A 25,035-nucleotide genomic window follows, 5' to 3' on the forward strand; every position below is an offset into this window, starting at 1 on the left:
CATATAGTCACAATGTCTATTGTATCATGTTACGTACTGAGTAAGATAGAGTCAGGAAAGACCCCAGGGGTGACATTGGACCAGTGCTGCATTAAGTCAGAAGAGCCTTGTGGAACTTGGGTGGTGGGATTAATTCAGACTTGGCTGGAAAGCTAGGAAACCTGAAAGGCCTTTGGTCAAAATTCCACATGAGCTGGGCCTCAAGCCACAGGCAGAAATCTAAGTTAAGCAGGGCGGAAATGTATGCAAAGAGTAGCATGAGTATAAGCAAGCCTGTGGGGCAGATGTTCGGTGGAGAGTGCCATGAGCCAGGCCCTGAGAACACCAACATGGGGGTGACACAGGCCCAGGCTAGAAAAGCTCAGGCCAGATTTCAGAAGAGTGAAGCATAGGGACAGGAGGACTGGAAGGCAGGGGCACGGGGGTGCGGTGGGTCTTCCTGCTACCATCTCCAGCCAAAGGCCAGAGGCTGGTTCAGAACTTGAGTATCCTCAGCTCGACAAACCTCCCAGAGCGTTCTTGACTGCATCCCTCTTTAATGATCTATTTTTTTACTGCCCTGCATCATCTATTAGCTAAGTGTACCCCTGTATTCCTTACCTGTATGTCTGACCCATGGTATATTTTCTGTGTTCCTAGCAAGCCCTACCAGTGTTTGGCAATCTGGAAGATCCTGGTAAATATTTCTTGTGCTAAGTTGCTTTAGTCGTGTCCAACTCTTTGTGATCCTATGGACTGTAGCCCACCAGGCTCTTCTGTCCATGGGATTCTCCAGGCAAGAATACTGGAGTGGGTTGCCATGCTCTTCTCCAGGGGATCTTCCCAACCCAGGAATTGAACTTCCGTTTCTTACATCTCCTGCTTTGGCAGGTGGGTTCTTTACCACCAATGCCACCTGGGAAGCCCAAATATTTCTTAATAAACCACATGGACTTTCGCCAACCAGTGAAATGGTCCCCTTGTTCCCTTAGTTTAGGCTATGACACAGTGTGGTGGGAAAAGTCAATGGGATTTCCCAAGAGGGTAATATGGAAAAAGGGTGAGGGAGGGAAAGGGGCAGAACACTAGAAAGGAAAATAAAAGAAGTGAGCTCTAAGAAGAAACACTAGTATTTCAACAGGCATAGAACATGTGGTCTCAAACGACATGCCCCACAGCAGACTCGCCCCAGCTTTCACCCAGTTGCTGATTCCAAGACAAGCTGGAAGGCAAGAGGCCCATATGGGGACAAGGTTCAACTCGTGGGTATGGACCCCAACCCACACCCCACTGCTCCCAGTCCCTGCTGCCCAGTGCCCAGGAGGCGAGCGTCGTAATGCTGCAGGACTAACGCAATAATGCTGACAGAGCTGGAGACCCAAGAGCTCACTTCGCTGGCTTCCTGGTGGTTGCTGCCCCCTACTGACAGAGCAGGACCATAACAGCCCAAGAAGCCCATCTCCCTGCCACATGCAAGGCAGAGTAAGGAAGACTACAAAAATCACATCCAAATGGGGAAATCCAACCTTCAGTGGGATCTTTATAAAGGGCCTCCTGGTTTGGCACAAGATGGGAAGAGGGCTCCCTTCGTGAATTTCATTGCATTATGAAGCTTCAGAGAACTGCTAACATGGATCACTGATGTGGCATTGTATTGAACACATCTAGATTTTCTCATCATACAGGTCATAAAATTGAAGCATAAATTTGAAAACCACCCCCTGGAGATGTGGAGTTTCTAGGACCATAGATACAGATCCCTATCTCCTAACTGCAGTATTAACAAAGTATAGATTTTCCTAGACCTCCAAGGAGGGTACATCCTGACAAACCCCTCACAAGTAGAAAATATCCTAAGTGAAAAATGCACTTTGATACACTTAACCGATTGAACATCATAGCTTAGCCTAAACTACCTTAAATGTGCTCAGAACACTTACATTAGCCTACAATTGGGCAAAAACATCTAACACAAGACTATTTTATAATAAAATATTAAACACCTCATGTAGTTTATTGAATACTGTTGTTGTTTAGTCACTAAGTCATGTCCAACTCTTTCCAACCCCATGGACTGTAGTCTGCCACTCTTCTATCCATGGATTACCCAGGCAAGGATATTGGAATGGGTTACCATTTCCTTATCCAGGGGATCTTCCCGACCTAGGAACTGAACCCACATCTCCTGCATTGCATGTGGATTCTTACGCCTGAGCCACCAGGGAAGCCCCTATTGAATACTGTACTGAAAGTGGAAAACAGAATGCCTGTATGAGTATAGAATGGTTCTATGTGTATCAGTTGTCCACCCTCATGATCATGCAGCTGACTGGGAACTACAGCTTGTGGTCGCTGTCCAGCATCACAAGAGTATCATACCACACACCACTAACCCCAGGGGAAAAAATCAACAAAACTCAAAATCTGAAGTAGTTTCTACTGAATGTGTATAGCTTTCTCATCATTGTAGTCAAAAAATCAAAAAAAATTATTGTAGGTCAGGGACCACCTATAACCTGCTATAGATTTGGATCACGCCAGGGAGACACAAAAGCACATTTATTAGGTGATGGGTGCCAGGGAGACTGAGGCCCCATTGCTCACCTGAGGAGGCCATAACTCACAAGTCATTATCACTATGACCATGATGTAACATGTTACAAAAATGGAGAAGGCTCCAGATCCCCATAACTTCACCATCTCTTGCTTACTTTAATTTCCTTTGACCATCCTGACAGTTCCCAGCCTTTTGTCTTCCCAGTAAAACTTCCTAAGAGTTGACTACACTATTCCCTCTACTTTCTCACCTCTAGTTCCTTTTGGCACCTTCACTCAAAGGCTGAAGAGTTTGGACTCGAGAGCAAAGCTGCTCACTTCCTGCTGTGTGGCCTGGTTCCTAACAGACCACAGACCAGTACTGGTCCATGGCCCAGGGGTTGGGGACCCCTGCTCTAAAGTTCAACTGCCTCCATTACCTTCTACAAGGATAAGCGCAGAGGACTGGGCACCCCTACTGTGCCTGTATTCTCATCTATGAAAAGGCAATAGTGGTGGTATCTACCCTTTAATGTGGTCATGGTGCTACATGGGTCAATGCATATGCCTGGTACGTGGGACACACAGTGCAATCCGCTACTCTTACAATAGGGCTGCGGGCACATTTGCCCTGCTCAACCATTAGCGTTAACCCTCCTGTTCTCTCTCCACTATTGCCTCATCTAGTAGGTGATCTTGCACAGAGAAACTGGTAGGCATGGCCAGCCCTTCTTTTGGGGGCTCCTTTGAATGAGGAGCCTTACAGGTCCCACACTGCCACAGACTGCATAGGGAAGCAGGACCCTGGACCCACTTGGCCAAGGACACAGGCCATATACTCAGAGCAGCTTTTCCAGTGATAAAGCAAGTATTTGGCACCCAACTACCTTATTGCATTTATTTCTCAATTAAGAAGTCAGATCAGGAAAGGCAGTCTCACACCTGGACAATCTTGTCAAAGGGTACATGGTGGCTCCTAATGGCCCATCTACCATCTAAGATCACCAGGGTCACTCCTCTGCCCTCCTGTCCCTTTAACTGCTGGCCTTCACCTTGCCCCTTAAAGGTCAAGATACCCATTTCCCACTCAGTTTCTCCCCTTCCTCCTCCCTGTTAGCATCTTCTCCATCCCTCAGTTGACTTGGTCCTCAGCTGGTTATAAATGCAGGCTCACCTCTGGTAGGGCTCAGTTGAAAGCCTTCACTCCACCTCCGCAGCTTTTGAAGTTCTTATCTTTTCCCCAACCTGACTCCACCAGATGTTTCACAGGCTGCCGGTCCAAACGTACTCAAACTCCTCCTGATCCACAACAGGTCAAGCCCTGACTTGAAAGTCACCTTTTACCTATGTTAAATTTTAATTTCAGACAATTGACAACACGTATGTCCTAAACACTGCAGGGAGGCAAAAATACTGTCTTATCTGGAACTCAAGTTTAACTGGGCACCCTGTATATTTGCTAAATGCCATAATCCTACTTGTCCCTCCCCTTTATTTATGCTCATGTCCAGGATTGGCAGCACCATCTCATCTATACCACCAGTGGCTGACACACCCACTCCACCCTGCAGAGATCCCTTCCTGGCTTGCAGATTGGTGGTTGTGGGGGGTGGGGGAGAGTGTTGCCAGACACCACTGACCTGATGTGCATTCACCCCAGCCCTGTGGCCATAAGCCTTCCCTCCTCTCATGGCTGGAAGTTTGATCATTCTCATCCTTCACCTCCCAAGAGACCTTCCCTGACTACTCCATCAAAATGCACCTTGCTTCATTCACCCTGCTCCTCCCTTCTCTCCATCTTCACCCCTTTCTCCTCTTCCCTCCCCTGAAAGGGACAATAAACATTACTGTTACATAAACTATTTTATTTAAATAAAATCAGGGGCAGACCCTTTCCCCCCATACACACAGGCACATGCATGCACGCACGCACGCCCACGTCCTCCTCCATTTTCCCTCCACCCATGGCCACCTCAAACCTGGCAGTTCTCATCATGACCATCCTGTTTTAACCCTGGGACAGGGAGACAACCTCAATTTGAAGGCCTGCTCCCCACCCCCCACCCCCCCTAGTTGATGGCAGCAGCACACAGGCCTAGGCACAAATTCTCCTGTCCAGAGTCCAGCTCTCAGCCCTCCTGGGGTGGGACAGGAGGATCGGTTCCCCAAGGCACCCAGATCCAGTGTAGCTTCCCTGCCTTTCCCCCACACAGCATGGGAGTGCCATCAGACACCTGAAACTGCTCCCTATGGAGGGTGGGTTCCCTCACCGCAGGCCAACCCTGCCCTGTATCAGCAGAGGTTCTGCAGCCAAACCTGAGCATCCCCCAAGAGATCCTGGACTAGGTATGGTTTGGTTTTGGGAAGAGTGAGGGAGAGCAATTGAGCACCAAATTCCCTAACTCCACCCTGTAGAAGAATTCTGAGATTTGGCTCAGCATCCTCTACCCAGAAAAAGTAAACAGACCTAACTCCACAGCAGAAATGGGAAGAGCTTCAGCCGTCAGAACCTCACTACATCTCCACCCCCCCAATATGGACCCACTAGCACCTTGGCAATGTTGGACACAGCCCAGCTGGGGAAACGCAACGCACACAGGAGCCTGTTTGGAGTTGGTAGTGTCCCCTCTGTTGACAATGGGATTGGGCTTCACCTTCCCTGACACCAGTATCCCTCAAGTCCTGCTTTGAGGCACAGGTGGCTTCGGTCATGAGGAGGGAGTACTGAAGGGATGGGTGGTGTCGTCCAGAGGCACACAGTCCTGCAGCACTTCTTACATGTTACCCACGAGCAGGCTGGGACAGAGGATGGGCTGCTGGGCTGCTGGAGGGTTCCGCAGCATCCCAGGAACCACCTGGGAGATGAGTAGGTGGGAGGGGGACCCATCCATTCACTCAAGCTGGGGGGACCAAGATGCTGGGACCCAGATCCAGTGCCCACCTTCTCTGATGCTTTCCCTGTGCCGCCCAGACAAATTTCCCTGAGGGGAAAAACCAGACAGAAGTCAGAAAGAGGGCAGCAGACAGACAGACTATGAAGGACCAACACAGGGAAAGGAGATGTCAGAGCCAAAGATAAGCCTTCTGAAAGGGTAAGGCAAAGAGAGCTGCCACCTGTCGGGGGCAGGGCCAGGTGAGAAAGCCAGGACATATACAACAGACTCAAGACACAGCCAACCTGCCCTCTCTGAGGGAAGCAAGGACCCGAGGAGAGGGAGCTAGGAACCTGCAGGGCCCTCCTTGGGCCAGTGGTGGTATGAATGCATCAGCCACCCTGAGCACGGGGTTACAGGCTGATACTGCGCTGGTGGCGACCTCCACGACCCCCACTCCGAGGACCCAGCTCCTGGCCATCTAGACTGGTGTGGTCCGAGAGACCCCGCAGGTGCTCCACGGAATCGCACTTCTGCAGGTCCGAAGCCACAGTGCGCAGGCTCAGCAGGCTCAGCGTGTCGGTGTCCGGGGCAGGGCCAGGCCCCAGGCTGACGCCCTCCTCCAGCCCTCCACCCTCCGCCCCCTCAATGATCCCGCTGTCCGCATCCTCGCCACCATCAGGCCCAGCCTCCGCCCCCACTGGAGAGGAGCGCCTCTGGCCCGGGGTATGAGCAGGCTGGCCCCGGCGCCGTGCATGAATCTGCTCGCTGATTTGTTCCAGGTTGCGCAAGGCGACTGAGTAACGGGTCTTGGCCTGGGCCACCTGCTGCTCCAGCTCCGTCACCTTGGCCTTGTGCTCCTGCAGAGGGAGGGTCAGAGTCAGGTGACCCTTTGGGCAACTGTCTGAGGCCCCTGGAGCTGCCAAGTCCTCTCAAACCCACTGAGATGTCCCATTCCCAATCTGGGCTCTGCTCATCCCCAACCACTCATCTGCAGTGCAGAACCAACCCTACCCAGCCCCTCTCCACTCCTTTTTCCTGGGATCCTCCTTCCCCAGCAACCTGCCCTGGTCCTTCCTGACATTCCAGGGCCTTCCTCCTAGGTCTTCATTCCCACCCACTGCTTCTCCTCTTCCCATTGTTCCCTTTCCCTATCTGGCCAATTCTTCGCTCCCCATTCTCTCTGGTTTCCGCCAATTTTCACATCTCCTTTACCTCCCTTCTCTGTCAGCATCCATTCTCCAACCCCAACTCCCATTCCTATGGAGTCATTCTGAACATACCTGTCCCACTACACGGGCCTGGTGGATGGCCCAGAGAAACAGACTAGTGTTCCCTCTACCTGCCCTCCCTTCCTAGCCTGCCCCCTCTCCCATCCTTCCCCCGACCCCCACCCCCGTCCCCCACTCAGCTACCTCCAGGATCTGGCTGAACTGGGCCTTGAGCTCAAAGTAGGGCCGGCTCTTGCCAATGGCGCGGCGGAGGGTCTTCTGCAGGGCCTGAACCCGAGCCTCGGCCTGCTGGCACAGCCGCGTCACCCGCTGGTGCTCCCGCTCACCACGAAGCCGCTCTTCCTCGGCCTCGTTCACCTGGGCCAAGTGGGGCGGGGCACACACATCACTGAACACGGAGCCACACTCCTGCCCCTACAGCCTGCCCAGTCTTGTCACTCCAAGTGTTAAACTGCCTACAGAGCCCGGAGACGGCACTGAGCTGCCAAGACACAAGGGAACCCTGGGTCCTCGCGCCTGCCTACTGTTACCCGCACCACCCGCCACCTCAGCTTTGTTGCTGCCAAGAGGTGCTGAGGTCCTCTAGCCCGCGCACGAGCGTGCAGGAAATGTCCATCCATCTGTGACACATCTGCCACATCACGGTTCTCAGAGCTCAACCTTGGGGGTTGGGGGGAGGGAGGAGCCTCACTGGGAGAGCCACAGCTCTGCACTGGGTTCTCCAGGTTTCCACGTCCAAGCAGCTAACAGGCAAGGGCTCCAGCCACCGCATCCACCAAGACCAAGGAGTCGACCTCACACACACACAGACTCAGCAACCCCTCCCCCAGGGCTGTGTGAGTTCCAGAGGAGTGGAACTCCTGCCCTCATGTGACCCATGGGCCTGGACTAAGGAGGAGCACACAAAAAAGCTTGAGACATGACCACTCATCAGGAGCTGACACTTACTCCTACAAAATAAATGACTGTGTCCCCTCAAAGTTTTTTTTTTAGGTGTTTTGTTTTTTAACTGTGGACCATTTTTAAAGTCTTTATTGAATTTGTTACATTGTTTTATCTTTGGTTTTTCAGGCCACCAGCCATGTGGGATCTTAGCTCCCCCCACCAGGGATCAAACCCACACCTTCTGCACTGGAAGGTGAAATCTTAACCACCAGAGAAGTACATGCCCCACCCCATCCCCCTGCAAAAAAAAAATTCTTGTGTTGAAATCCTAACCTTAATGTGGGCCCTCTAAGAAGTGATTAGCTCAAGAGCAGGGAGCTCTCATGAATGAAATTATCTGCCTTATAAAAGAGGCTTCAAAGAGCTCCCCCAGTCCTTCAGCCACGTAATAATACAGTGAAAAGACAGCTGGCTGTATGGGAAGCAAGAAGCAGGCCCTCAGCAAACACCAAATCTGCCTGTGCCTTGATCTTGAAATGTCCTAGCCTCCAGAAAATAAACTTTTGATGTTTAAGCCACCCAGTCTGCTATTCTGTAGTAAAGCCAATGGACTAAGACACTTGCTCTTTACAAGGTGAAGGTGGGAGACTAGAGCTGATGCCAGGGATCCTCCCACTCCTCAACCCTCACAAAAGCAAAGCCAAAGTCTCTCAGTCATGGCCAACTTCAGGCCAGAATACTGGAGTGGGTGGCCTTTCCCTTCTCCAGAGGATCTTCGCAACCCAGGTATCGAACCTACATCTCCCACATTACAGGTAGATTCCTTACCACCTGAGCCACAAGGGAATCCCCATAGAAAAGACTGGAAATAATACACAGGGTATACTTCAAGAACCAAGGTACACTGGCAGAGCTCAAAAGCAAGAAAGGAAGAATATTCAGAAAATAGAAACAAAGGGTCACAGCTAAACATAACAAAGGAGAGTTGAATCCAGAGCATTCAGGAATGAACTACTACTTGAGTCACTCCCACATCTGGAGGCAAGATTCAAGAAGAGCCAAGAAGGACCTTCTAAGTCAAAAGGAAGTATATATGGGACACACTGGAGGCCAAATAGGGCAGAGAGCTAGGACCAGACTTTTCCTGAAACAGAATCAAAACTGAGGGAAGGCAGGAGCAGAAGAGAGACAGAAAGGAGTGAGGAAGGTGACAGGATTCAGGGAAAGCAAACAAAGCACTAGAACTGGCAGAAGGGACCAGCTGGCACTGCCTGGCTCACCTTGCAGGTGGCGTGGTTGAGCATCTCCTGCCACGTGGGGTCCAGCCGGTTCTTGTCAGCCATGACGCCCTGCTCAGCCACAAACACCATCTCCCGGGCAGCGTTGTGCATGCTCACAGCCCGCTCATACCGCAGTGCTGCCTTCTGTGTCTCCTGCTGGGCCTGGGAAGGGGGGGTGGGGAAGGACCACCAGGAGAGTGAGCTGCAAAGGACCCCTGGCTGCCTACGGAGACCCTCCCTGGGCAAGGACGAGAGAGAAGGAAAAAGGCCCACTGTAATGTTGGCTTCACCCCGCAAACTGCACTAAGGATAAGTGCTGAGGAAGCAAAATTCTACAAAGAATATGTTGCAAGGGTATAGCTAAGAGAAGAAATACATGTAGAAATAGGACACTGCCAGTGGAGGGCAAAGTGTATAAAATCCAGCATTCTCCAAGGCTGCTGGACTTTTGCCCTAGGGAAAACAAAGAAAAATCCACACCTTTTACTTGGAAGGTGGTTAGTTGATGGTTGAGACCATCAGCTCCAGTCCAGCAGGTTAAGCTGAATGAAATAACCAGACAACTGCTTGGAGATATTCATCATAAACATAGTTACCAAACAAAATACTAGAAACAAACCTAAGTTTTCAGTTACAGAAAACTGGTTAAACAAATAATAGTACATAAGAAAATCTTAAATTCCTAAAAACAATGGCATGGATGGGTAATTCTTGACATGGAACTATGTCTTCAAATAATAAAGAGATAAAAACACTACGTGTGTGATTCCATTTTGGCAGGATATATTAAAAAAAATTTTTTTTCAGAGATTATTTGTGCTGTATTAATCACATTTTTATTTTCTATGTTTCATGATGTTTTGGTATCTTGGAGGCCTTGCTGGCCCTTCTAGGGCTGCCTAATTTCTAGAGACAGTGAACTACTCTGTGAGCACACTTTTTATATGTAAATCCAGCAATCTGAAGCCCATCACCTCCTTTATCTAACTCTCTTAAGCCAGTAGTTCCCCTGCTCTAAATCACTGAAAGGCTAGGTACCAGAAAACTAGAGACCTTCCCCATAGCCCAGAGCCTGCCTCTGTTATTCAAACTGGCCAATCCTAAATTTGCTCAAAGCTGCCTACCCTGTCTTATCCACTCCTTCCCACGAAAACAACAATAAAGGCTCTACAATAAAAGCTCTGAGATAAACTTTCCCCTCACATTTTCTGCCTCCTCACCCACTCAGGTGCATCCCCATGTAGTCCTGAATAATCTGACAGGCTCTATTCTCTTAGGAACTAAGTAATAAACTTTTTTAAGGCAGTTGTCTCTGTGTCTGTCACCTTCATACTTGATTAAAACAACTTTCAGGTACAAAAATCACAAAACATGCATGAGGTTGAATCTGCGGAAGATTCTGGTTCTCTTATCTTGTTTTATAGTTACAAGTTACACTTACAGCCTTCTAATACTGACACCATATTATTTATATAAAGAAAAATTTTAAAAGAAGGAAAGGGCGTAAACAAGTGGAGAAGCAAGCAAAGAGAGCATGAATCAAAGGGGATACAAGAGGAAAAGATGACTAGAAAAGGTGATCTGTCTCACACCCCATACAGAGACAGAAGACTACAGGGCCAGGCTCTGCATGCAGCCCCCCACCCTAGAATGTAGGTCAGCTGGCCGTACCTCCTTAGCCAGCCGCCGAGCTTCATAGTAGGGCCGGGCCTTCTCGATGCAGCTCCCTAAGTGGGAGCCCTGCGTGTTGAGCTTCCTTGCTGACTCCTGCAGGATCCTCCGGTAGGTGGTTCTGGCCTCCTGGCAAAAGGATAGGGACACGGGCAGAGGGAGGCACGCGCGTGGGTCCTAACCCCTCTTGTTTTTCATACATGCCCCTTCCCCTGCCACTGTACTGAAAGAGGACAGAAAATGATGAAAGCACCTCTGGAACCAGCCCAAGAGTGTGATGAAAAGGAGTATCACTCACATCCAGCTGCAGCTCCACTTGGTTGATTTCCTCGCTGGCCTGGTTCAGATGCTCCAGCTCCTCCTGACACAGAGAGAGGCAGAAAGTTAGAGCAGCAGAGGAAAGCAGCCTCATATGAACCAGGCAGGGCAGGAAAATGGGCACAGAGGGAAAGTCCAGCCAAGTAGTGAAGGGAAGAAATGGAACAGGAGGTCACTGTCAAATGCCTTCTTGTCAAGAGATCTAGTAACATACAGCCTCTTGTAATCCTCACAATTCCACCTCTATATCAAGTAGTAAACCCCCATTTTAAGGACAAGAGAATTGAGGTTGGAAAACTCCAATGCACACAACACAGTGGCAACAAGTCTGTCGCCATCGGACTGCACCACCACCTCCTTCTCATACTCCAGCCAGGAGTCTCCTCAGAGCTAATGGTCTCTGTCCCAGGCAAGGAGAAACCCCTGGGCCCTACTCACCCGGCATATTTTTACTACACACTTAGACACCCAGCACCATGAAACCTAGAATTTAGAGCACAAAGATGCAGCAGCTCACAGCCCAATAGTAAGCAACAGGCCCTTGGTGGTGTGAGGAGCCATAGGAGAGGGGGGCATGATAAGGGCTGGGAATCAACAGGAGAGCAGGTGACCGGGGCAGGCAGGCTGTCAGGAGAGAAGCCAGAGAGGCTGGGGCACAGGGACACGATACTCGGACTTCTCCCAACGGCAGGGGCAACCCCTCAGAGCTTGATGCCCCCGGTGGTTTAGGAAGGCAGACTTGGGCAATGTAGGGAAAGCTTGGAGGGGCCAGAGAGACAAAAGTGGAGGCTGTCTGTAGTACTTCAGGTGGGAGAGGAGAGGGCAGATCCCTGGGAAATCCAGGATGCAAAATCATTAGGACTTCGTGACAATTAAGGTCAAGATTAGGGAAGAACACGTGGTTCAAGAGACCTCTAACTGCTTGGGCAGTGGTGACAGGACCCCAGGCCCCCACAGAGTAGATCCTATGGCAAGGAGGGAGAGCCTCAGGAAGAAGTTCTCCAGTCACACTGGCCTGAACTCCTCACTGGCCCCAAGCACTGGCAAAAGACGCAAAAGCCACCCGTGCCTTTCAGTGGCAGGGAGGGTGCTGGCCATGAGTATCCTCCCCTCCCCTTGGTCAAGTTCCTGGGGCCCAGGGAGCCAGTGACACTCCCGAGGAGGAGCAGTGCCTGGAGAGATGCGTGGTGCTCAGCTATAGCGTCCTCCTCCAGGAGCCCTGGACAGGCCAGCAGTAGCCAGCCTGGTGTCTGCTTGCTGCCTATGGCCAAGCCCTACATTCCACCTGCACTGGGCAGTGAGGAACGCTGCCATCACTGCTCCTGCATACTTCGCCTGGCTCTTTCAAAAACCCACTGTGGGATCCTTTAGTCCTTTTATTTCTGTACCTCACCTCAAGCTCTAAAAGATTTGAGTCAGCAAGTAAGAATGCAAGAAATCAAGTTATATGCTCTAATTACAGTATAAGATAGAACACAAAGGAGGAAACATATAACAAAACCAGGAACAATGATATGAAAATACACATACTCACAACAATGTAGACTCTGCCTCAAAGAGGACCACAAACTTGTCTCTAAACTTTTCAGAACAGAGATATCTGACAGAAATATAATGTGAGCCTTATGTGAAATTTTTAGTTTTATAAAAGCCACATTTGTAAAAGAAAGAAAACCACCAAGATGAAATTTTAACAGTACATTTCATTTAACTCAATATATCTAAAATAATAACAGTTTCAACCTGTTATCGACATAATATTGTAACTTTTTTTTTTAAACCATGGCTTTGAAATCCACATGCATCTGACCTTAGAGCACACCTTAGCGTGGATAGTCGCATGTGGCTCCTGTACTGGTCTGTGTAGATCTAGAAGTTAGTGCACAAGATCCACTGATTAGTCACACAACTCAGTGCTCATATGGTAACAAGTGGCCACTGTGGAAAACAGGCAGCCGGTTCTCTGGCTCAGAGAACCCCAGAGGAAGCCTGGGGCAGTGCCAACACCACCCTACACACACACAGTCTTGAGTTTCACGGTGCCTTCCTGACAAGAACGTCACTTTCAGCTAATGAGATCACCACAAAGAAACTGTCAGAAAAGACAATTCCTGTCTGGGTGAGAGGCAACTGGGCCCTCTTTGGGCTCTGCTTTCTGTGGCTGGACTTGGCCCACAGGGGATTTCAGATAATCTAAGGGAGGAGGTGACCAGTCCTTTCAGCAGTTCCCACTGGAATACTCTCTATCTCAACCCATTCACATTTGATAGACAAGAAACAATAGGGCAGGGAATCAGGGATGGAGTTGGGACCCAAGACCTGACCTATGATCTGGCTTTCTGCTACTGTTGATTACATTCCTAGGACTACTGAAGTCCTTAGATGGATGCCTCAAAGACAGGAGTACCACCACCTAAGAAAACCACCTACAGTCCTGGTAAGATAATAATAATTTTGGGGAGAAGAGGAAGAAGTGGGGAAAAGGCACCTATAACATTCCTCTGAGTGAACCAAGGTCTAAGACAGGATCCCATTTGGTTCCACAGCCCAAAGCACTCTCAGACCCTGACAAGATCATCAGAGGAGTGAATGGCAAGTCATCGTCACTGGAAAGAAAACAAAAGACTTTGGCTCTTGGTCTACAGAAGCAGGAATGTATGTCTTTCTACACTGAAACTTGTACCCATGAAGCACGTCCAGCAATTTAAAAAGGCTTCCTATTAACTCTGAGGTCTGCTCCTCAGAGTCACAAAGCTCTAACAGGACAAGGAGACTGGGGAGAGAGCAGGGTGGAGGGCAAAGGGTTAGGGGATGAGGGTAGCCAGGCTGAGGCAAACCCAGGGCAAAGCACAGCAGGAAGCCAACAAGCACCCAGGGCTCTGCTTTGGGCCACTGGCGACACATTCCATTTGGCCTGCTGCACCAGGGACTCCTGGCACCTGACTGAAATCGAATTCGAGGAGGATGAAGCCTGAGTCAGCATTCACCATCCATCAGTGAGCCTGCAGCCCGCAGGGAGGGTGACCTTCCCGGAGCACACCAGGCTGATGCCCAGGATGCCAGGCCACTGAGTCAAAGGCAGTTAGGAGACAGATGCTGTTGCCCAACTTGTGCAAGCCATTAAAACACTCAAGCCCAAAATGAAGTATAATCTTATAAATTGTGTTGTACACCCGAAATTTATATAATACCCTAAATCAAATATTGATATATCTTGATTAAAAAAAAAAAACCCAAGTCCCCAGTCAGTCAGGAGGATTGGGGTGATCCATGACCTAAAGACTTAGAAATAAAGTAAAAATGACCTCCAGAGCAAGCTAAACTAAACATTTCAGACAATCCAGAGATTGCAAAGTCACTCCGAGGAGGAGGAGGTGAATGAAAGCATCTACTTACCTGAGGAAAGAAATGTGTCCATCACAAACAGGGCTGAGAAAGGTCATAGGAGAGAAGACCCAGGCCCATCCCAGTACTACCCTCCTCTATTCCTTCCTGTCACTGGGACCCTGCCTCTCAGAAAGCTAAGGCCCAGCCTGGATGCCTCAGAAAAACTGTGTTGAGGTCAAGCACACAGAGACATCCAGTGGACTTCCCTGGGATGCAGCACACTTCAGGTAGGCCTACAGCTGGCAACCACCTGGCTTCCCTCCAGCTTCCAGAAGGATTCTAGACAACTTCCAGACAAGAAGGCACAAGCTGCCTGTCTGCCAAGAATCCCCATTCCCCACGCCAGAAAGAGCCTGGCCCTAAAGGACCACTTCTGGGAGTTCCAGAAAATACCTGAAGAGGGTCTCCATCTTTGGACTATCCTTGGATCAGTGGACTCACCCAGGCCACCAGTCATAACTTCTCACCCCAAACAAGAGAAGAATGTCTGGCCGAAGCTCAGGAACAAGTGTTTCTAAACTTTCCTGATAGGTACTGATGGATCTGTGGGTAGAGACCCACTGAATGCACCAATCTATTTAAAGTGCTAAAACACAGGATCAGGATAACATGATCTTGCACACTGTCAACACTAGTGTTGCCAACACTACAAAGAACAACACTGTAGTGTTGCCAACACTACAAAGAAACTCAAAAGACACATACCCAATGTCTTTCTCATCTAGAAGAGCCCAAACTCAGAGCTGAAGGCCACCAGCCTTCACCATGAAAGGCGCTCCTCACATCAAGCTGCCTCTCCCACACAGCAAGAAGACGCTGCATCTCTGCTGAGGCCAGAGAACTACACCAGTCTCATCAGCGAGGGAGGCCTCTAAAATAAGACCTTGCCTCCCTACATAACCTACAACATTCCACAACGTGCCTCTTGGTTTAGCAAGAGAGACTAGGGTCCTCCTGTCCCTCTTGCTTCATTAACACTGCAAGCTCACTGAAGGCAAGATGAATCTTACTCTCGCTCAATATTCTCGGACCCTTACAGAGTTCACCCAATACAACTGTCGATGATGATGGAAATGTTCTACATCTGCCCTGCCAGCAACACCTGAGGAACTGCATTTTTTTTTTATTGATTCTTAACTGAATTTAAATATCCACATGCAGCTAGTGACTACTTTATTGAACAGCGCAGCATGAAAGCTGCCTTTTCACACCACCACTTTTGCCTGTGTAGGCAATGGAAAAATACACAGGAGCAGAAGCGACTGAGCAAAGAAATCACAACTGATTCTCCTCCTGAGTGGAGCAAGGAATGATGCAGAGGGGAATATGAAGGATATCAACAGGCCCTCCTCCCTGACAAACAGAGATCTCTTTCTCAAAGCAAGACCTACAAACTTTCATCAAAGACAGGCAAGAGAGTTTGTAAAAGAAAAGAATCACAGGACAGGGTCAGAGCAGAGTGGCAAAGAGCTGTGCAAATAAGCTAGACCAAGCTTCCATGTTACAAGTGAAGAAAAGGAGGCTTGAAAAGGTTATGTAACTTACATGAAAATCACAAATCATAGGGCTAGAAGAGGCTTGAATCTCAGCCCAAGGTTTTTTTTTCACTACAACTTGTTTCCTAGGCGGACAACAAATCTATATAGAACTAGCAGGAGAAATTGAGTTGTTTTCAATGCAATGCCCATGAAACAGAGCAGAAATAAATTACTGACTCATGCCAGTAAACAAATGGCTCACCACTACTACGCTATCAGCACAGACAGTTTCCCCACACATGTCCCAGGAAACTCCACCAAGAGAAAGCAGGAAGAATGCGAGGAGTAGCTTTGAAACCTTCCTGACTCACTAAAGTAACCTAATAAAGGTCTGTTGACAGAGAAGCCCAGGAATGAGAGCGCTGGGAGGCTCTTGCTCACCTGCAGAGGTGTGAATCACTGCCACATCAGAATCTGTGGGATGCTACCATACCAAACAGCAGACTCAGGCCCCAAACATACAGGAGCACCCCGGCTCTCACCTACCTAAACAGCTTCTCCAGGGAACTCTTCCCTGACACTGTCCAGAAACACCACAATCCAGCCTCAGCTGGTCATGCATCTACTGCGTGTGCGGCCTGTCCTCCTCCTCCACGGCCTCCTTCACAAAGTTCTGCCCCTCTACCAACTAGTAAATGCTCCAAGGCAAACAGATCAGCTCCTCCACTCGTTTGACTGACCCAGCATCCTCAAAGCAAGAAATCTGTATTATGAAGGATTGACCGCACCTGATATAACTCTCTGCACACATCAGATTTCGTTACAGGCCTACGCCTGGTGCCACCTTTGTAAGACATGAAAAGTCTCACCTTTCACAAATAAGAATGTCCCTGGGAGGCAATGATAAGAAAGCAGAAGAGGGGAAAAGATTCAAAATTGCCTCCAATCTCAAATACATCTTCTCTCACATCCCATTCCAAATACGCCAGGGGGTTGTTGAGCCCCTTGGCGTATTTGGAAAAGAAACAACAGTTCTACTCTCTTCTGACCTAAAGTGTGCTTCCTACACCTACTGCCAATTTGTCACTTCAATTTATCAGTAAAGCCAGCAGCAACACATCCCAGGCACTCAGGCCCAGCCTCTCTCTGTACTCCCACCTACACAACTCTTTCAGCACTTGTGACACTACACTACAATGATTTGTTGACAATCGTTGTTTTCCTTTCCTGCCCCAGTGCACTGGGAAAAGAGTAAGTCTAACTCATTTATCTGACAGTTCTTCAGAAAAGCTAGAATCTAATTTCCCTGTCCTCCCCCAGCTCAGTCTTCTAACCTGTATTCTAGGATCCAGTTCTTCTTCTTCTCTTGGGGACAATTTGGCTTCACTGCTGTTGCTTCCGCCTCCTCCAGGCTCCTCTGCAACTGGGCTCCGAGGGACTTCATCCTCTACAACCTCAGGCCGAAGCTCCCCTTGTGGGGTCTCCCGCCCCCCTGGAATCTGCCTGAGTTCAGCCATGCTGGCAGGGAGAAGGCACAGCCCTAAGCATAAAAGAGGACTGACATGCTGGGACCAGGGCCCCAGCTTGGGGCTTCCTGGGCTCTGGGTGGCAAGAAGGGTTTCTCTTCTCAAAGGGTGGAAACAGGACACAAGAAGAACCTCAGACTCGGTTAGAGGCCGAGATTCAAGTGGCCAGTGGGGTCCCAAGAGCTATAGCTTTGTATATGCAAAAGTCCTTCCCTCCCCGTCACAGGGAGTCCACCAGGAGAGACCCGGAGCAATAGCTCCGAGGCGGGGGGCAAAGGGGGCCTGGATCCTGGGCCGAGGCCTACGAGGAGGAGCACCATTCGGGAGGGCGGAGGCAGGCGCCTCCAGGCTGTGGTGGCAACTGGAGAGAGAAGGCTGGGCCTGAGCAGAGGCTGCTGGCTAAGAGTCTCTGAGGAGCTGCAGGGGAAACAATGGCCAAGTACACGGTCAGCATTCGAACGTCGGCTACCAGCCTCTTTCCATCCCTCAGCCTCCCAAGGACTTTACTACCTTCCTCCCACACCTCCACATTCCGACCAACCCCCTCAACTCCTTTCCCGCGTCCCAGGATCTCTGGGCCCAGCCCCTCCCCACCAGCGCCTTCCAGACTTCCCTCCGCATCCAAATCCTCTCCATCATTTCCCCCAACCCTTCCCCAGCCCGCGTCATTCCACCCCAGTCTGGCTTTGCAGATCACCTTTTAACCCCCAGCCCCACCCCACCTCCTCTTCTCTCTCCAATTCTGCGGACAACCCGAGCCTCGCATCTCCAACCCCCGCTCTTCCTAAATCACAAGGACCCTGGCTGGCCGCAAGCCTCCTACACAGCCAGGCGCAAAGCCCGCCCTCTGTTCGACTTTACCTCAGTTTACCTTCCCGTGCGCGGATCTCCGCTGCAAACAATCTTCCCCCGCCCTCCCCGCAACAAGCTGGTCCAACCAAATACAACGAGGCCGAAAGGAAACGGAAATACATCATCCTGTTAAAAAAAAAAAAAAAAAACGCCTTTCTTCCCTCTCGCCCCTCCCTCTCACGCTCTCCTGCTAACCAGGTCACGTCTGGATTCCTCAACGCTCATCTACTCCTAGCCTTCGTTTTCCGTACAAAATGGTGTCTCACGGCGCTGACTCTCACCTTACATTGCCTCCAACCCATTCTCTACCACTGATAAATGAAACTGAAATACGGGAGGGTTGTGCCGAGAAAAACTACGGAGGATAATGAAAGTCGAGAGACCGAGGTGAATAGGGAAAGGTTGGAAATTAAAGGGAGATTAGACAATTGCCTAAAAGAGTGCTGCCATCTTGCTTTACGGCGCCGTGTTCTGGCTGCACCCAAAACCGTTTCCGGCCTCGCCCCGGAAGTCGAAAGTGGGCTTGTGGGCGTCCGGCAGCGGTGGCACTTGTCTGCTGGAGTCCGGCTTCAGCGGACTGTGCTCCGGGAAGAGGGGTTGATTTTTCAGAAATAACTCCCCTTATTCAAGTGAAAGGGTTTCCCTGGTGGCTCAGATGGTAAAGAATCTCCCTGCAATGCGGGAGACCTGGGTTCAATCCCTGGGTTGGGAAGATCCCCCTGGAGAAGGGGATGGCAACCCACTCCAGTATTCTGGCCTGAAGAATTCCATGGACTGTATATAGTCCATGCAGTCGCAAAGAGTCAGACACGACTGAGTGACTTTCACTTTCACTTTAAGGGACTTCCCCGGTGGTCCAGTGGCTAAGACACTGACCTCCCAATACAGAGGGCCCAAGTTCAATCCCTGATCAGGGAGCTAGATCCACATGCGGCAACCAAGAGTTTGGGATTCCCTGGTAGCTCAGACAGTAAAGCGTCTGCCCACAATGCGGGAGACCCCGGTTCTATCCCTGGCTTGGGCAGATCCCCTGGAGAAGGAAATGGCAACCCACTCCAGTACTCTTGCCTAGAAAATTCCATGGATGGAGGAGCCTGGTGGGCTACAGTCCATGGGGTCGCAAAGAGTCGGACACGACTGAGTGACTTCACTCTCACTTTCTTATTCAAGTGAAGTCAGTGGTTCCCTTAGTTAGTAACAAAGTCTAAATGGCAGCTCTGATACGTTCTCTCTTGCCGGCGTCCTCCCCATGGCTCTGGCGCTGCACTTCGCCATCACCTCCCCGAACCAGGCTCTGTCCCTCTGAACGTCGTTGCAGTGGTATTGCCGATTAATCCGTGAGCACTGATTAGAAGTTTTGTTATCTGAATTCAGTGCTCTCGTGCACTCTGTTCAAAAGCCCACGAGGAAGAGGAGTTTGTTACATGGTTTTGTGAAAGGATCTGACTTAAAGTCACCACTTCTCAGTGTCACCAGGAGAGACCTGAAAGGAAGGCTTCAGGTTGGAAGGTTTACTTTTGCTAAAGACTTAACTTCCTCTGAGGTGAAGAAGTCAAATGGGCTGAATTTTCCATCTTCCTTTGTGCATCCCTCCCTCCATCCCCTCACCCCGTGAATAAACAAGTAAAAAAAAAATTTTTGTTTAAGTAGACCCAAATATATTTTTAAGTAATTTAAAAGTGATTTTCTTCCCCCCAAATTGGAAATATATTTTTTAAATTCCAGAATTGACTTTTCTCCAGTGAATCAGTGAGACCCTAAGTAGCAATTCTAAGTAGATAAATCTGATAGATAATAATGTCTCATATCATACTCCTGTTTGTGATTAATGTGCCATACAAAAACCATGAAAATTACATACAGAAATCAGAAATTGTCTGCTAGTTTCTTTAATTTTGTAAAACTGGAGTTTCACTGTAATCATTCAGTTTTACCTACCATCTTCTGTGTGTGCTATCCTGAGTTTTCTGAACCTTTCTTATTCAACACTGCTATAATATCTATAACCTTTATATCTTGTCCCACAACTTCTTTTCCCTGTGTGTTCATTCCTTAGCAGTCATGAGTTTCAAGTCGTCATATCTCTCTTGCGTTTGGTGGGAAAACACCTTGAACACACACAGTACCCAGACTGCCCCTAGATCACATCCTGAAGTTCAGTTGCCTCCCTGATGTCTCCACTGGCCTACCCTTGGGTTAACTCTCACTCACCGGGAGCAAAAATGATATCATCATGTATATGTGCATGGTAAGTCACCTCTGACTCTGTGCTACCCTATGGACCATAGCCCACCAGGCTCCTAGGTCAGTGGAATTCTCCAGGCAAGAATACTGGAGTGGGTTGTCATGCCCTCCTCCAGAGGATCTTCCCAACCCAGGGATCGGACCGGTGTCTTGTCTCCTACTTTGGCAGGCAGGTTCTTTACCACTAGTGCCACCTGGGGAACCCCTCATCATGTATGGATTGTAATGTAATCCGCAGAAGTTTTTCTGCTAGGTTTGGATAATGTTTCAGGTGGGAAGAGGTTAGGGAGAGCTGTGCACTGGCTTGTTTTATTGAGGCCGGTATAAACATTATGAGTTTTGTTTTTTTTTTTTTTTTCAGAGCAGCACTATCCAATAGACCTACCTGCAGTGATGGAAATGTTTTATATTAGCTCTGTGCCATATGTAAGCTGAGCATTTGAAATGGACCTAGTATTATTAAGTAAGTGCATTTTTAAGTTTAATTTAAATAGCCATGTGTAGCTATTGATTCCATTATTGGACAGCATGATTCTAGAGCATGCCTTTCCTATGTAATCTTTTCCAGGCAGGTAGTGAACCTCTGTCTATGACAAAACAAATGTCTCTCACTCTCCACTCTCCTTTCTCTCATCTCTATTTCCTCACCTCTTGTTTATTTCTGTAGTCTGACTTCTGCTCCTGCCACAGAAATGGCAGGGATAAGCTCTGAGTATCACCAAGTGACTGACATCTGACAATGGGTTGTTACTTCTCTCTCATCCTTCTTTAGCTTCTGAGTCACCCTTGTCCTGAGTTTCCTCTTTTTCCCTGACCTATTGGTTAATTCCTTTGTATAGTATGTTTACTGAGTGTCTGCTACATGCCAGGAGTTTGTTTGTATGTAGCTTGCAGTCTGTGCTGTCATTTTATAAATTGGTGATATTCAAACTAATCAACTCAGAAATATGTTTTACCTTGCAACTTGGTATACATATATGTATGTAAATATATTCATAACAAAACTTTCAAAAGAATTTCAGTTTTCAAAAGAAGATCTTTGTTTGCAGCTGCAATAGGTCTTTGTTGCTGCATGTAGGCTTCCTCTAGTTTTGGCAAGAGGGGGCTACTCTTCCTTCAAGTATGCAGGCTTCTCATTTCAGTGGCTTCTCTTGTTGCAGCACATGGGCTTTAGGTGCATGGGCTTCAGTAGTTGCATCACGCAGTTTCAGTAGTTGTGGCACAGGGGCCCAGTTGCTCCATGGCAATGAGTGAGAGGAATCTTCCTAGACCAGGATTCAAATCCATGTGCCCTGCATTTGCAGGTGGACTTCCAACCACTGCACCACCAAGGAAGGCCCAGGAAAAGGTCTTTACTTAATATGCAAAGCACATTAATATTTGTTTTACTGTTTTTTTTTTAATGCTGGTGGAGACCTATTCTGTTAATTTCATGAGCCATTCACAGTTTGAAAATCCTGCCCTAAATGTCAGTTCTTCCCAGGCCCTGATACTAGCCTCTGACTTTATGTAGCCTAATTTCTCTGAAAGCCCTCACCCAAGTACATGGCTCCAATTCCTACCCATGGCTACTGCTCCTTCCTTGCAACTCTGTCTCTACCTAGAATCCCCACAGATCAGATTATGAGATCTAGCAGCTTCTCAGACCAATGGCCAGTCCATGGCTGCCTCTCACTCATTGCACACAAGTCTGATGCCATCCCCTTTTCCCAAATCCTGCTGCTTCTCCTATATTTAGTTGGTTGGTGAATGATTTTAATCATCAACCTATTTACTCCAAACCTAGAAGACATCCGAAATGAATCCTGCTGTCTTCACTCAGCATCACATTAAGTATCTCAGTATCTGGAGGTGAGACACCTCCTCTCCATTTCATTGCCATTGCTTCAGCTTAGAACCGCCTCGCCTCCCATATAGATAATATACTCAAGAATCTTCTAAATTAGCTCTATAGAATAGAGCTTGGAGCAATGATAACTAATTTCTGTATCCACACTGTTCAGTATAGTAGCCACTAGCCAGGTGAGGGGTGCTTGAGAACCTAAAATGTGGCCAGTGCAACTGAGAAACTGAAATTTTAATTTAAATTTCGATAGCCATATGTTATTAGTGACTAATACACTGGACAGCACAATTTCAACGTTCTCCCCATTACAAGTGTACCCCCTTCCAGTCCCTGACACAAATAACTAACCTCTGTTGTCTAATGAATGAAATATAAAAATATGAAAGTCATATAAAGATGTTAGTAACACCACCAGTTACTAGGTAGTATCACAAGTCATCTTTTAAAGAAATAAAGTTTTCTCATAAATTACTTTTAATTTCTTCAAATAATGTTACCTTCATGTTTAAAAACTACCCTTTTTTAGTTTGTTTTTTTCACCAATAGAAACTACCTTCTATGTTGATTTTTTTCTTACTATAAGTCAAATATTTAATAAATAGCACCATCAATTGCTAATGAAATGTTTTAGTTGACTGCTGTGTAGTGATAGAAAGCAGATCAGTGGTTGCCCAGGGGAGTGGTGGATTACAAAGTGGTACACAGAAACCTGTGGGTAGTGGATGTGTTCTCTATCTTGATTGTTGTGAGGATATAATTTGTGTATATGTATGTCAGAGTTTTCAACCCATACATTTCAATATCTGAAATTTTGTATGTCAATTATATAGCTGTTTTTTTAAAAAAATCTGGCTGAATACTTGCTGCTCTTAGAAATACATAGTGTAGAGTCCACTAATACAGATGGATAAAAGGGAGAGCCTTTACTGAAATCTCAGAATTATTTCTACCCTTGTTAAATCTACTGGGTCTTCCAGAAGTAAATTATTTTCCCTGACTTGCTCATATCATCTGACAATAAAAACAGCAAACACTTATGCAATGTTTATCTTGTACCAGGCACCAAGTTCTGAATAGTTTATATCTATCTATTCATTTGATCCTCATGACAACCAACTGAGGTATGTTGTACCTCCATTTTTACAATTGAGGGACTAGAGGTTAAATAACTTGATCGAGTTTAGCAGAGTTGGAGAGAACAGATTGGAAAGGCAGATTGGAACAGATAGAAAAGGGCATTAATGTCATATCAGGAGGGTAAATTTTATGTAATGGTTAATACAAACCTTGACAGCTTTTTAGCAGGAGTATGACACAGCCAGAGATTATTTTAGGGCAATTCACCTGGCAGTTCACAGCCATATTCCCCAGTGCGTAGAACACCACTTGGCATATGGTAGGCCCTCCATAAATATTTTGAATATTTATGGAACCGTGTTGGGAGTTGTCCCATTTATTGATATAAATTTGTAGGGAAAGAAACACTTGGATTCAATATTTCAAACTGACAAATATGCCCATAACTTCATTCTTGACCTTCTAACTTTCTCTCACGACACTCATTATTGCGGTACCAATTATCATTTCCATCTATAATGACTCCCATGAGAAACAAAAGATATACCTTCCTGTGTTTCCCTTCATTGTTTGAGTTCTTCTCTCCATAGCTACACAAAAGAAAGTTATGTAATCCAACTCTCTTTCACATGACGGTGTGTCAAACCTGTGCACAGTCATCATGTACAGGTTTCTCTTTTCCAGGCTGAATAGTCTCAGCCCATTCAATCATGTATCTGTCACCATCCTAGTTACCCCTCTGGAACTAACCAGTGTCACTTAAACACATGACATCAGTACTGACCAGTGAGTCCAGAAATATCCTAATTAGTCCATTTCCTTGCCTTCAAGAGCTTTGGAATTATCCTCAGATGATAAAGAATCTGTCTGTCTTTCAGGAGACCTGGGTTCAATCCAGGGGTGGGGAAGATCCCCTGGGGGAGAGCATGGCAACCCACTCCAGTTTCTTGCGTGGAGAATCCCATGGACAAAGGAACCTGGTAGACCACAGCCCATGGACTCACACAGAGTCAGACACAAATGAAGTGACTTAGCACACAGCCTGCAGTCATCCTCAATGCAGGGCTACCTTAAAATGAATGGTACCTTACATCAGGCACATTTTTCATTTCTGCATCTGCCTCCTCTATTCCTTCTGGTTCAGGTTGTCATCACCCTAGACCTGTGTCTGTTTTCCACTCCCTTGCCTCCTGCTGCCAAACATGTACTCCCTATTCCATGCAGCTCTGCATGTATCAGCAGACATTCATTGAGTGTTTGTGATGAGCAGGCCCTGTGCTCATGCTCCAGGGCATTGTTTTCAGGGCAAAGCCTTTTTCTTAACTATGGGGAAGAAGGGCATTCCAGCACAGGCATCTCCAGGTTTATGGAGATGGCATTTGACTAAACTTTTAAAAATGGGTGGAATTCAAAGCAGAGTTGAATAGCATTCCAAAACCGTCAGAACCTAGGGGGAGATGCATGGAATAGATTCTTCTGCATATCCTCCCAAAAGAACCAACCTTGCTGACATTGATCTCAGACTTCTAGACTCCAGAACTGTGACAAAATAAATTTCCATTGCTTAAACCACTCGGTTTGTGGTACTTTGTTACAACTGCCTTAGGAAACTAATACAAGCCCCAAACTAGAAACAACCCAAATGTTAATCAGCTGTATTTATTTAGTAGAACAGGTAAATAAATATGGTATAGTTACACAATGGAATACTATACAACAACTAAAGTGAACTAACTACAACCACACTTAACAATATGAATAAACCTTACATGTAAAGTTAAGCAAAATGAATCAGATTCCAAAAGAGCACCTATAATATGATTCTATGTATCAATGAAAAGTCAAAGTGTTA

General features: G+C 47.7%; 1 protein-coding gene across 2 annotated transcripts; it reads right to left on the reverse strand.

The window, feature by feature from the left end:
• Nucleotides 1-4,362: 4,362 nt before the first annotated feature.
• On the reverse strand, nt 4,363-18,142 carry SH3BP5L (SH3 binding domain protein 5 like). Of its 2 annotated transcripts, none has more exons than XM_043912518.1 (7): nt 18,036-18,142; nt 16,973-17,581; nt 10,754-10,816; nt 10,456-10,584; nt 8,785-8,946; nt 6,803-6,976; nt 4,363-6,247 (listed from the first exon to the last, which is right to left on the reverse strand). In XM_043912518.1, the coding sequence occupies exons 2-7, from the start codon at nt 17,153-17,155 to the stop codon at nt 5,801-5,803; spliced, it is 1,158 nt and encodes a 385-aa protein (XP_043768453.1). In that variant the 5' UTR covers nt 17,156-17,581; nt 18,036-18,142; the 3' UTR covers nt 4,363-5,800. The 2 variants fall into 2 exon arrangements, with proteins under 2 accessions (XP_043768453.1, XP_043768452.1); XM_043912517.1 differs by having other exon boundaries at nt 18,026-18,142.
• Nucleotides 18,143-25,035: the final 6,893 nt, after the last annotated feature.

This window comes from Cervus elaphus, chromosome 9 (assembly GCF_910594005.1).
Source record: "Cervus elaphus chromosome 9, mCerEla1.1, whole genome shotgun sequence".
Taxonomy (NCBI): domain Eukaryota; kingdom Metazoa; phylum Chordata; class Mammalia; order Artiodactyla; family Cervidae; genus Cervus; species Cervus elaphus.